This window comes from Heterodontus francisci, chromosome 26 (genome assembly GCF_036365525.1).
Source record: "Heterodontus francisci isolate sHetFra1 chromosome 26, sHetFra1.hap1, whole genome shotgun sequence".
Taxonomy (NCBI): domain Eukaryota; kingdom Metazoa; phylum Chordata; class Chondrichthyes; order Heterodontiformes; family Heterodontidae; genus Heterodontus; species Heterodontus francisci.
In genome coordinates this window covers 70,082,756-70,095,859 of record NC_090396.1, presented here as the reverse complement: position 1 = coordinate 70,095,859, position 13,104 = coordinate 70,082,756, and the positions used below count along the sequence as shown (strand labels likewise).

The 13,104-nt window shown below is 40.9% G+C and overlaps 1 protein-coding gene across 1 annotated transcript in view; it reads right to left on the bottom strand.

Annotated features, from left to right (window-relative positions):
- The window catches only part of LOC137384447 (serine/threonine-protein kinase/endoribonuclease IRE1-like), a 113,297-nt gene that overhangs the window by 68,163 nt on the left and 32,030 nt on the right, over window positions 1-13,104 (bottom strand). Inside the window, exon 2 of the mRNA XM_068058518.1 lies at window positions 3,648-3,765. Within this exon, the coding sequence (XP_067914619.1) occupies window positions 3,648-3,765 (118 nt within the window). The remainder of the gene's footprint in view (window positions 1-3,647; window positions 3,766-13,104) is intronic.

The window sequence follows — 13,104 nt, the reverse complement described above, 5'->3', positions numbered from 1 at the left end:
GGTGAACCATTAAAAGCACGGTTCAGTGGTCCGTATAAAGCGGTCAAAAGAATTGGTAAGGTAAATTATGTGATTGACACCCCAGATCATCAGAAAAAATGCCAACTGCGTTATAACAATAGGCTGAAACATTATCGTCGGGAGGAGGATAAGCAAGCACAGGTATGTCAGGTAGTAGGGACAGTGAAGAATGAGAGGAATAACGAGGATGAGGCAGAAGGAGGCCTAGACAATTCTCCAATTGAGCCTCCTAATATCCGGTTAGCTAATGCAGAATTGTTAGGAAGATTGTACACCATGCTTTCATATTTAGATGCAGAACAACAGGAAGATCCAACAAGGCTACTCACAGCATTTAAAAGAATCTGTAGGGATAAGCCAGGATGTACAACCTTAGCCACACATGTGGATGTAGGGGAATCCATTCCTATAAAACAGCACCCTTACCACTTAAGTCCAGACAAACAGGCCCAGGTAAAAGCAGAAATCCAATACATGCTGGCAAACAACTTAACTGAACCTAGTCAAATCATCTGGAGCTCACCAATAATAATTAGTGCCTAAACATGACCAGTCAACCTGACTTTGTATAGACTACAGAAAAGTTAATGCAGTAACAAAGGCAGATTCCTACCCAATTCCTCGCTTGGAAGACTGTATGAACAGTGGGCAGTGCCATGTTTCTTACAAAGATAGCAGTTCACCACCTTCTCACGGGCAATTAGGGATGGGCAATAAATGCTGGCCTAGCCCACGACACCCACATCCCATGAACAAATAAAAAACGATTTGTTATAGGGATACTGGCAAGTTCCTTTAACACCCTGAGATAAAGAAATATCAGCTTTTGTTACACCAGACCGTCTTTACCAGTGTCGGGTGATGCCATTCAGGCTAAAAAAATTCCCCGGTAATCTTTCAGAGACTAAGGAATCAAGCGGCAGCCAGTGTTCCTAACTGTGTAGTTTATGTTTATGATGTGCTGGTATAGAGTAACACTTAGAAGGAACACTTGAAACAGCCAAAAGTTGTGTTTAAAAAAATCACAAGCAGCTGATTTAGTGGTAAACCTGGCCAAAAGAGAATTCCCAAAAGTGAGTGTGACCTACCTTGGCAATATAGTAGGGCATGGACAAGTGTTGCCTACAACAGCTTAAGTACAAGCATTGGTGGAGTTCCCTACCCTTAAGATTAAGTGAGAAATCATGCAGTTTTTGGGGTTACGTGGATTCCACTGAAATTTTGTACCAAATTTCAGCACTGTAGCTGCCCCACTAACAGAAAAAGAAAATCAAAGGAGTATGGTCAGGGGAGTGTCAGGCATCTTTTGAAAAGCTGAAGGCTATTTTGACTAACGAACCAGTGTTGGCTGCTCCAAATTTCACTAAGCCCTTCAAGGTAGTAATTGATGCTACTGACCTGTGGGTTCATGCAGTCCTGTTACATCATGATGCATCAGGCATAGAAAGACCAGTGGGATACTTTACAAAAAAATTAAAATAGACACCAAAAAAGATATTCCACCGTGGAAAAAGAAACTTTCGGTCTATTATTGGCTTTTAAATATTTTGAAGTCAATGTCTGCACGACTACAGAGAAACATTGATATGTTATGATATAACCCACTAAGCTTTGTGGAAAAAATTTAAAACCCAGAATGCCAGAATATTGCGATGGAGTTTACTGTTGCAACCCTATCACTTGAAGACCGTCCACATTTCGGGAAAAAATAATGTTATTGCAGATACGTTGTCACGAATCTAGCTTTGTTTGAGTATATGAGTAAAGATGATACAAAGCAAAATTGTATTAACTACAATGGGGGGGGGGCATGAGTGTGGAAAATGTGTTTTAAAATGTTTTCAACTTCTATTTTTATTACATTGTAATGAAACGCATTCAAAAATTTCATTTCACCAAGGACAGAGGTGCTATGGAATTTCTAATTTTTGTGTTAAAACTTGGAATCTATATTTTTCTTAAACTAAAAAAGGATTTCATGGAGATTGCTGAACTTTGGGTGTTTATTTTAAAAGGAAGTTCAACAAATGTTTAACCAGTAAACAAGTACTGGAAACTAGGTGATTTCATGTAAATACCACAGGGGGTTTGACTTAAGAGCTATTCTTTGTTGTGACAATAGAGAATTTATGACTAGCATGAGACTTGCTTAGAAAAAGTTTAGTTTCACTTTGAACCATTAAAAGATTCGAATCCCATCATGGCAGATGATGAAATCTGAATTAAATTAATCTGGGAATTAAAAAAAAGCTAGTCTAATGGTGACCATGAAACCATTGTCGATTGTTCTAAAAACCCATCTGGTTCACGAATGTCCTTTAGGGAAGGAAATCTGCCGTCCTTATCTTGCTGTGGGTCTGGAGTCACATGCCGGCCAGACCAGGTGAAGATGGCAGATTTCCTTCTCTAAAGGACACTGGTGAACCAGATGGGTTTTTACAACAATTGATAATGTTTTCATGGTCACCATTAGACTAGCTTTTAATTCCACATTTATTTATTGAATTCCAGACCCACAGCAATGTGCTTGACTCTTAAAATGCCTTCTGAAATGGCCGAGCCATTTCAAGAGCAATTAGGGATGGGCAATAAATGCTGGCCTAGCCAGCGACACCCACATCCCAGAAAAAATAGATATGCTGGTTTTTGGACTAAAAGCAAGCAATTGGAATTTGATATAGATCTGCCAGGAGTTCAGAAGAAAACAGTTACCTCTCTTTGAAGAATCCCTGCTCTTGAAAAACAAAGGCTTGTATGAAGTTGCACTGTTGCTGCCTGTATTTTTGAAGGCATCCTGAATACTTGCAGAAATCTTGCACCTTTAAAGAGACTTTGCATCGAATGTGTGTGAGAACTAACACCTCTGTTGCTGCACACTTGATGGAAGACCTATGTAAAGCCTTCTGCAGTTGAATTTCTTTGAACGCCTACCCAAAGCAGACTGTTCAGCAACCTCGCCTGGAAAGACTCCTAGTGGCCATCAACTATTCGACTTTGGGACACCTTGCCAAACCAAAGGACTTCCTTCTATATCTTTTCAGACTATGTTTTTTTATTCCTTCCATCTCTTTGACAGATGTGAACAAAAACCCCTTTTTTTCCCGGTTAACTGGTTTTTAGATGCGAGTGTATGACGGGGCTAGGTTATAAAAAATATGGGGCTTTAATATTTCAATTCATGTATATATTTACTTCATTATTAAGACTTGGTTTTATAATAAATGGACAATTTTGTTGTTTATTAAAGAGACCTGGCTGGTGTACTTTATTATGGGGACAAATAGAATATCTAATTGGCTGTTTTGGTAAGTGGGAAGATTTGATATGTTGCGATCTATGGAGAAGTGGGACTGAATTAACAGTGCACTCGTCCTGCCTCGGTTGTAACATGAGAAAGAGTTTTAAAATAATCAACAGTCGCACCAGGTGCTGTTGTGTGCATTTTGGTAATTGGTTTTGCTACCGAATCAATGAATTGTGTCCGAACATTCTTCCCACCCCAACCATGGATGGCCCATGGGTCAAGGGAAGCTGATTGTTAAAAAAAATATAAAATTAAAACTACACTATAACTAGAAATAAAATTATATTTTTGCATATATCCAAGACACAAAGATGTTGCTTGCCTTCTTTCAAGGTCCATTTAATTGAGCCTGTTTGTTTGCTGACAGCATGTAAGCTTCCATCCAGAGTTGATATAAATAGTAGCGTCTCAGGCAGCACCGTGCTCGAACTTCCACAACACTGTAGGAGACAAACAACAAAATATAAGCTGCACACAAAAAGACATTACTATCAATCCCACTCTTTAGAAAAGTATTCAGGAGCAATGTCCCAAAGGATCACCCCACACTGTTTTCTTCTCCTGAATGGTCATATCTGAACAACCAAGGTAGGGCAAAATATTCCCCTTACGGGATAGCATGAATATCAATAATGACTAGAACACAGGTCTCCGATTTGGTAGTGATATATTCCAACACAATAACTACTATCTACTTTAGTGTTTAAAAAGCTGGCAGGGAGAGGATAGCTGTATCAGATGTGTGTTTCCACGAATGGATGGAACCAACATACTGTAAAATTTGCGTGCAAAGCACTCTACTTATAAAAGTTAAAATTCAGTTCAAGTTGAGGATATAGCCTATGTGCGTATTTTTATCCCCCAGGAAAAGGTCTCAAAATTGGGGCGTGATCCAGAGTCATGGAATTTTTAGAATCCTCAGTACAATATTGGATGGTTCCTCCAAGCAACTGTTCATTAGCAGCACTGGCAGCAACCAAGGAATAGGTCACAAATCCAGCATATCTTGACACACCAGATGTGATATGCAGGAGGAGGAAGAACCAACCCAAAGTAGTCATATTCTCTTAAACAGCATTTATTTAGGCTCAATTTGGTTTCTATTCACAATCTGGGTTACCCAAATAGAGGGTAAGATTGACAGATCACGTAACACTAATTTAGCTCAACAGCTTTTCCCTTGGGAGTAACATGCTATAATGAAGCAGTTAAATACATAGCAAAGACACTGAGTTCAACACAAGGCTTTGTTCAATGAAACAGATCTTAGAACCACACCTACTTAAGCAGTCAATTGTTTTCATAGTGAAATACATTTCATAGAATCATGAAGTTAATTGCACAGAAACAGGCCACTCGGCCCATCATATCTGCACCGGCTAAAAAATGAGCCACCCAGCCTAACCCCATCTTCCAGCATTTGGTCCGTAGCCCTGCAGGTTACAACACTTGAGCTGCATATCCAGACACCTTTTAAATGAGTTGATGGTTTCTGCCTCTACTACCCTTTCAGACAGTGAGTTCCAGACCCTACCATCCTCTGGGTGAAAATGTTTCCTCATCTCCCCTCTAATCTTCCGACTAATCACTTTAAATCTATGCCCCCCAGTCACTGACCTCTCTGCGAAGGTAAACAGGCCCTTCCCATCCACTCTATCCAGGCCCCTCACAATTTTATACATTTCAATCAAATCTTTCCTGAGCCTCCTCTGATCCAAGGACAACAACCCCAGCCTATCCAATCTTTCCACATAGCTGCATTTTTCCAGTCTCGGCAACATCTCGTAAATCTCCTCTGTACCCTCTATAGTATATAGGTTATGACCAAGGTGGGAGGAGTTCCACCTCGCCACAGTTCACAACTTTAAATGTTTACCCAGCTACCGATAGTCAATCATATACTCTGTTCTTTACCCCAGAATAAAATACACCAACCATGTTTCCTTAACAAACAAAATCAGATTATAAAACAAGACTTATCCAGTAACGAAGCAAAGCATTAACAGATTGAAATATGAAAGTTCCCTTTTTAAAATATCCAACTCCCCTGCCCCACAGACACAGGTTAAAGAAAGACATTTTCTCTGCAGAGCTCTTTAACAAAAAAAAAGACAAAAGAAGAACACTATGGCCAAATACTTTATTCTTGAAGAAAACGGATGAGATATGCTGTGTCCCAAAATGGCACACAGTCTGGCGTCCAAGAACACATAGGTCACTGGAATCTTTTCTGGAGCAGTGCTTTTCAGGTGGCTTTGAGGATTAATCCAGCAGGTTTTTCCAGCTTCTCAGGAGAATTGCAGCATTAGGGGTTGTAGCTCTCACACACTGAACTCTCAGGGCTTTTCAGAGAAGTGGAGGAAGAGATGAGGGTTTTTCTCTCTTGGCTGGTTGACCAAAACAATGCACAACCCAACCAAAAAATTAAAAAATCTCAAAAGTGACCTCCTGATTATCATAAATCTTGACATATCGGGGTTAGCACCGCAGCCTCACAGCTCCAGCAACCCGGGTTCAATTTTGGGTACTGCCTGTGCGGAGTTTGCAAGTTCTCTCTGTGACTGCGTGGGTTTTCGTCGGGTGCTCCGGTTTCCTCCCACAGCCAAAGACTTGTACGTTGATAGGTAAATTGGCCATTATAAATTGCCGTTAGTATAGGTAGGTGGTAGGGGAATTGTGGGGATGTGGTGGGAATATGGGATTAATGTAGGATTAGTATAAATGGGTGTTTGATGGTCGGCACAGACTTGATGGGCCGAAGGGCCTGTTTCAGTGCTGTATCTCTAAATAAATAAATAAATATCACTTCTCTTGTAAACATCTCCCTCAAGTCACCAAGGTTTCTGTTGTTTATCATAAGGCATGTGATAACCAGTAAAGGTTGTTTTCAAACACATCTCAAGTGTCCTTTCCAAAATGAATTCATTTCCACAATTTAAACAGGTGTCCTCAAAAAGCATTTAACAAAAAATGGAAGCACTTTCATAACACATAATACAAGCTCCTTCAATACTCCAATTTTACTCAACATTGTCAGAGTCACATTATTTTAAATCAGAGCAAACAATCTTGCGAAGCACTTTCTGGTCTATAGTCGCGCAAGACAAACCCTAAAATTTTTAAGAACACAGCTAAAGCTGTGCCCGCAGCTCTGCTACCATCGCTTTAATTCTTTTATATCAGAATCAGCAGCTCCCTCTCCCTTGGTACTGACATTTCCCAGCCAACATTCACATTCCCTGCAGTTCTAAATGCAGACACTCAGTTTCTACGAAGGTGTGTTACGACTTGACGAAGTGCATACGGCAGAAAATCTCTCAGCTCAATGCACCTGTCCTGCACAAAAGGTTAAAGGAAGCGGCTTCAAGCTCCTTCCCTACTACCCACCCTCCACCTCCCCAACAACCTAAACGCCACTGACACTGGAAAGATTTCCTGCGTGCCCATTGTTTGAAATGGGCACATTATTACCAGACATATTTACATTTTTTGCTATGCACCTTGTTCCCCAGCAAGTTTTTAATATCCTAGTTAAGAAGTAAACAACAGTGGATTGATCCCACTTAATTGTCACTGCCCTTCTTTAGGAGCTGAGACACACGGGGCAAAACTAACCTGGAAATTTAAAAATTGTGAAGAGAACAGCAAAACAAAATACTGCAGATGCTGGAAAGCTGAAACAAACAGATAATCCTGGAAACACTCAGATCAGGCAAGTTTGCCCTGGCCAATATTTATCCTTCAACCAACATCAGAGAGATTGAGATTATCTGGTTATTATTGCATTGCTGTGTGTGGGAGCTTGCTGTGTGTATATTGGATACTACATTTCCTACAACAGCGACTGCTCAAGTACTTAATAAGCTGTAAACATAGGAATAGGAGTAGGCCATTCAGCCCATTGAACCTGCCCCGCCATTCAATACCATCATGGCTGATCCTCCACTTCAATGCCTTTTTCCCACACTATCCTCATATCTCCTTATGTCACTGATATTTAGAAATCTGTCAATCTCTGCTTTAAACATACTCAATAACTGAACTTGCACAGCCCTCTGGGGTAGATAAAGAATTCCAAAGATTCACAACCCTCTGAGTAAAGAAATTTCTCCTCATCTCTGTCCTAAGTGGCTTCCCCCTTATGTTGAAATTGTGCCCCCTGGTTCTAGACTCCCCAACCAAGAAAAACATCTTAGCTGCATCTACCTTATTCCAGTAAGTATTTTGTAGGTTTCAATGAGATCACCTCTCGTTCTTCAAAACTCTATGGAGAATACGGGCCCAGTTTCCCAAATCTCTCTTCATAGGGCAGTCCTGCCAAATCGGGAACAAGTCTGCTGAACCTTCGTTGCACTGCCTCTATGGCAATAATATCCTTCCTAAGGTAAGGGGACCAAACCTGCACACACTACAGATGCAGTCTAATCATGGTTCTGTACAATTAAAGCAAGACTTCACCACTCCTGTACTCAAATCCTCTTGCAATAAAGGCTTCCTAATTAGCCTTCCTAATTGCTTGCTGCACCTGCAGGTTAGCATTCAGAGACTTATTGACAAGGACACCAGGTGCCTTTGTACATCTACACTTTCTAATCTCTTACCATTTAAGAAATACTCTGCACATCTATTCCTCCTACCAAAGTGGATAACTTCACATTTTTCCACATTATATTCCATCTGCCATATTCTTGCCCACTCACTAAGTCTGTCTAAATCCCCTTGAAGACACTTTGCATATTCCTCACAACACACATTCCCACCTAACTTTGTCTTTTGGAAAGACTACATTTGGTCTCCACATCCAAATTATTGATATATATGAACAGCTGGGGCCCAAGCACTGATCCCTGTGGTACCCCACTAGTTACAGCCTGCCAATGCGAGAATGACCCATTTGTTCCTACTCTCTGCCTATTAACCAATCCTTAATCCATGCCAGTATATTACCTCCTATCCCATGTGCTTTAATTTTGCTAACCAACTTCCTGTGGGGGACTTTATCAAAAGCCTTCTGAAAACCCAAGTATACCACGTCCACCATTTATCAATTCTGTTAGTAATAGCCTCAAAAAAACTTAACAGGTTCGTCAAACACAATTTCCCATTCATAAATCCATGTTGACTATGCCCAGATTATCCAAGTGTCCATTTATCACATCCTTTAGAATAGATTCTAGCATTTTCCCAACCACTGATAAGGCTAACAGGCCTGTAATTTCCTGTTTTCTCTCTGCCTCCCTTCTTAAATAGTGGGGTGACATTTGCGACCTTCCAGTCGCTTTGGGACGTCCGGAGGTCATGAAAGATGATATAAAATACACAAATATATAAATCCAAGTCTTCCTTCCCTTCTTAAAAATAGAAATAAATTAATTCTACAAGTGCCTGTGGAATTAGTCTATAGGCGGCTAGTGAAGGTGAATTACCTGAAAGAAAACTCAATTCACATTCCCACCACAAGTCCAGCTTAGACTTTGGGAAACAGCAGTAACTTTAGCCTCTGTCCACCAGTTCACACACACAAACCAAGCTACCTTGTAGGAAAAACACAAGCAGACTAACCCATTGAGCAGGAGTCAGCTCAAGAAAGTCATATGCACATGTACACATCACTGCTTCAGCATTTCTGAGACTGACCAACTGAAGCATCTTTTAAATGCAGATACTACACATCCAATGGGATATTTTATCCCAGCAACCTAAGATTCTGAAAGTGCACAAATGTTAACATTAATGACTCCAGTTACTGTGGCTCCGTGCCAGATGGTACAGTTGAATGAAATTTGCAGGAACAGCTCAAGATAAGCAAATGCTCTGCAGCTGTTCCCTTTCTCACTCACTTCAAAGAGGAAGTTTACGCAGCCTTTTTTTGGAGCGCATGCTTGGTGTATTAGTACTTACCACTCATTGAACAAGACATTCAACTCCTTTCTGCACTACTCATTACACCTTACTGCCTCTTAGGCAGTCCCTCGGGATCGAGGATCACTTGCTTCCACTACAGTTTGCTAGGTTCTGAGACGACTGATAAGTCCAATGCGTGATCTGCAGACTCTGCCGTGATGGGCAGGTGGTAACTTGAAGGGTCAGATAGATGAATAGTTTGGAGGTTTGTGTGCTCCCTCCAATGCCTCGACTTCGCCTCCACATGTTCCCGAAGTTCCTCGAGGTATATGATGCCTTCCCAAATGAGTTTTCTCCATCTACGATTGTCACCAGCCATGGACTCCCATGAGTCGACAGCAATGTTTGATCTCTTCAGGGATGCTTTGAAGACATTTTTAAAGTGTTCCTAGTATCCTCCTGGAAGTTGTGAGTACAACAAATGCTTTGGGAATCTAGTGTCAGCCATGCAAACGACATATCCCGCCCAAAGGAGCTTGTTTTGGGGGATTGGCGGCCCAATGCTAGGCAGATTCACTTGGGAGAGGACACTGCTGTTGGACTGCCTACCTTGCCATTGGGTTTGGAGGATCTTGCGGAAGCACCTCAGGTGGTACTTCTCTTCTTTGAGGTACTTGCAGTCCAAGTGTCCGAAGCCTATAGGAGTGCAGGAATCACTGCTGCCAGTAAACCATGATCCTAATCCTCAAATACTCTCTTCCTCAGTTGGCTGAAGGCTGAGCTGGCACAATGGAGCCATCTATGCCTTCACCGAGAGGAGGCACCCAAAATATGGAAAATGGTCCACATTTTCATCCTACTTTATAAGACAAGCTACACCAGAAAGTTCATTCACAACGCTACAGGCCAGCTGATCACATCTGATCACAAAGTGAGATGTTCCAGCCTCCAATGACTGTATGGTCAGCACTATAGACAGCCTCGGCTACAATTTTGCATAGCCCAAGTGTACAGCTGATAGACGGAGCTGACAACACTGCTAACGCCACCAACCTCCCAGACAGGTCTGTCCAACAAAAGCATTTTCAAACAGTAAAGAAATTAAAAGCAGAAATAATACAGGACGCATGGAAGAATCTATACTACTACTTGGTTTTTGTCTATCCAGACTGGTTGATTGATCAGTTTAAGGGATGCATCTGTTGGTGGGTTGATTTGATGGGTACAGCCTGGTGCATGCAGAGGCCCGAGGGACGCACGTAACATGCATGTGGGAGGGAGGGGGACATAGCAGGGTGGGGGATGAGATGATGGAATTGGTTAAGTATGGCAAAATGGCAGGGACAATTATTTGATACAAATTACTTGAAAGAGATTCTTTGTGCTAAAAATAAAAATTCATTAGATTTGAGTGAAAAAGCCATCAGGTGAATTAAAAGATTCTATAGTCAAAAAAAGATAACAGTCTATACCCTCCAGAGTTTCTACACAGTTCAACTCCAATGGGCATGCCACCACACAAGCTTAGACTCAAGGAAAGAGCAGTTATAATGTTGCTACAAAACTTGAATCCTAAACACGGACTTCGTGATTGAACAAGATTGGTAGTTAGGAAGCTGTTTTCTTTAATGATAGATGTTGTAATTATAACAAGTAGCGTTCAATAAATAGAGGGTTTATATAAAATTCTAACAGGACTGGACAGACTAGATGCAGGAAGGATGTTCCCGATGGCGGGGGAGTCCAGGACTAGGCGGTCACAGGGTAAGGATAAGGGGTAAGCCATTTAGGACTGAGATGAGGAGGGATTTCTTCACCCAGAGAGTGGTGAACCTGTGGAATTCTCTACCACAGAAAGCAGTTGAGGCCAAATCATTAAATATTTCAAGCGAGTTAGATATGGTTCTTAGGGCTAAAGGGATCAAGGGATACGAGGAGAAAGCGGGAACAGGGTACTAAGTTTGGATAATCAGCCATGATCGTATTGAATGGGCGGTGCAGGCTCAAAGGACAGAATGGCCTACTCCTGCTCCTATTTTTCTATATTTCTATACCTCAAATAATATTGAGCACATCAGATGTAAACCTGCCATTTCAACTCAGGAGAAAACAGTTCCCAATTAGCCTTTCATATTATATGACTATAAACAAGTCACAAGGCCAGACTCTTAATTTGTATTTATATTCCTAGGCCTGCTTTTACACATGGACAGCTTTATGTAGCTTTTTCAAGGGTGAGAAGATTTAATTCTAATGAAGGAATTACTAGAAATTCTGTATTTAAAGAAGTACTGTTGCAATGAGGATACTAATTCGACCGCAAATATTTTGTGGAAGTCTGCTAGTCTAGAATAAAAACCTTTTACTCAATGTTACAGAATGAAGGATACCATTCTACACCGGGTAGGTGAGAGGGATTTTTTAAGTCCTAGTTTTCTAGAGGGGACAATTATTGACAAAGCTGTGTCGACAGTAAATTTCTTCCTTTGTTTGCATTGTCCAATTTCGTCAACAGTTAAACTGGACCTTTGTACTAAAGGCAGTAATAGGAACCTGAACGCAACATGAACAGGTAGTTTAAATAGCTAAAAATGATCAAGCTGTAAAATGGGGTCAATTAATTTATGAAATTTATGCATCTTAGAGGCATAACATTCCTGAAATACAGGAAACCTGAAGGTGCTTCCCAGCAGTAATGAAGTGGACAAAAAATTAATAATGAAATGTCAAAGTGAATTAGTAAATCAAGAGTATTCACAGAAATGGAAACATTTTCCCAAGACAAATTAGTAATTTGTGTTAAAATACTGCACTGCTATAGAAGCAACACATTTACAACTTACTCCCCCTTCAACACAATAATCAAATTTCCTCCAGACGACTAAGCCTCATTAAAGATTGGCCCCTTGTACTGGAAGATGTTACTTCTAAAGGTGCTGGAACTCTGAGCACAGCAAAACTGACAAGCACACCATTTAGTTCATACCACACTCGAGTGATAATGCTAGGGAAATACGATTCCAAATTGACAGTGCACTACAAATACTAAAATAAAAGCAAAATACTGCGGATGCTGGAAATCTGAAAAAAAAACAAGAAATGCTGGAAATACTCAGCAGGTCTGGCAGCATCTGTGGAGAGAGAAGCAGAGTTAACGTTTCAGGTCAGTGACCCTTCTTCAGAACTAGCTGATATTAGAAATGTGAAAGGTTATAAACAAGTAAAGTGGGGGTGGGGCAAGAGATAACAAAGGAGAAGGTGTAGAAAGGACAAGGTCGTGGTGAATAACCGACCAGAAGGTCATGGAGCAAAGGCAAACAATATGTTAATGGTGTGTTGAAAGTCAAAGCATTAGTACAGATAGGGTGTTAACGGACTGTAAACTGAACAACTACAAGTACAAACATGAAAAAAAACACAGTTGGTGGGCAAATTGAACAATCTAAGATAAAATAAACACAAAAAAAATAACTAAATATAAAAGTAAAATGGGGGGCCTGTCATGCTCTGAAATTATTGAACTCAACGTTCAGTCCAGCAGGCTGTCGTGTGCCTAATCGGTAAACGAGATGCTGTTCCTCGAGCTTGCGTAAATGCTTCCAGGCAGAAAGCAGAAATAATTGACAAGGTAGAATAGGTCCGCTAGCTTAGTTTACCAGCTAGTACAAAGAAGCATAGATAGGGTCACTCAGAGCCTAGAATTTGTATGATTCCCACCCTCATGGCTGAAACACTTCAGCATGGAAATGGGAAAATCACAGAAACAGGGATTACACTAACACGAGAATCTATTCTATCACTGGGTACAAGTTTGGTCATTGTACATTTTTCATTCCATCACAGTAATCCATCAGCCGAGGTCACGCAGCCATGGCTAAGTGGATAGCATTTTTGCCTGCATCAGAAGGCTGCAGATTCAAATCCCACTCCAGAGA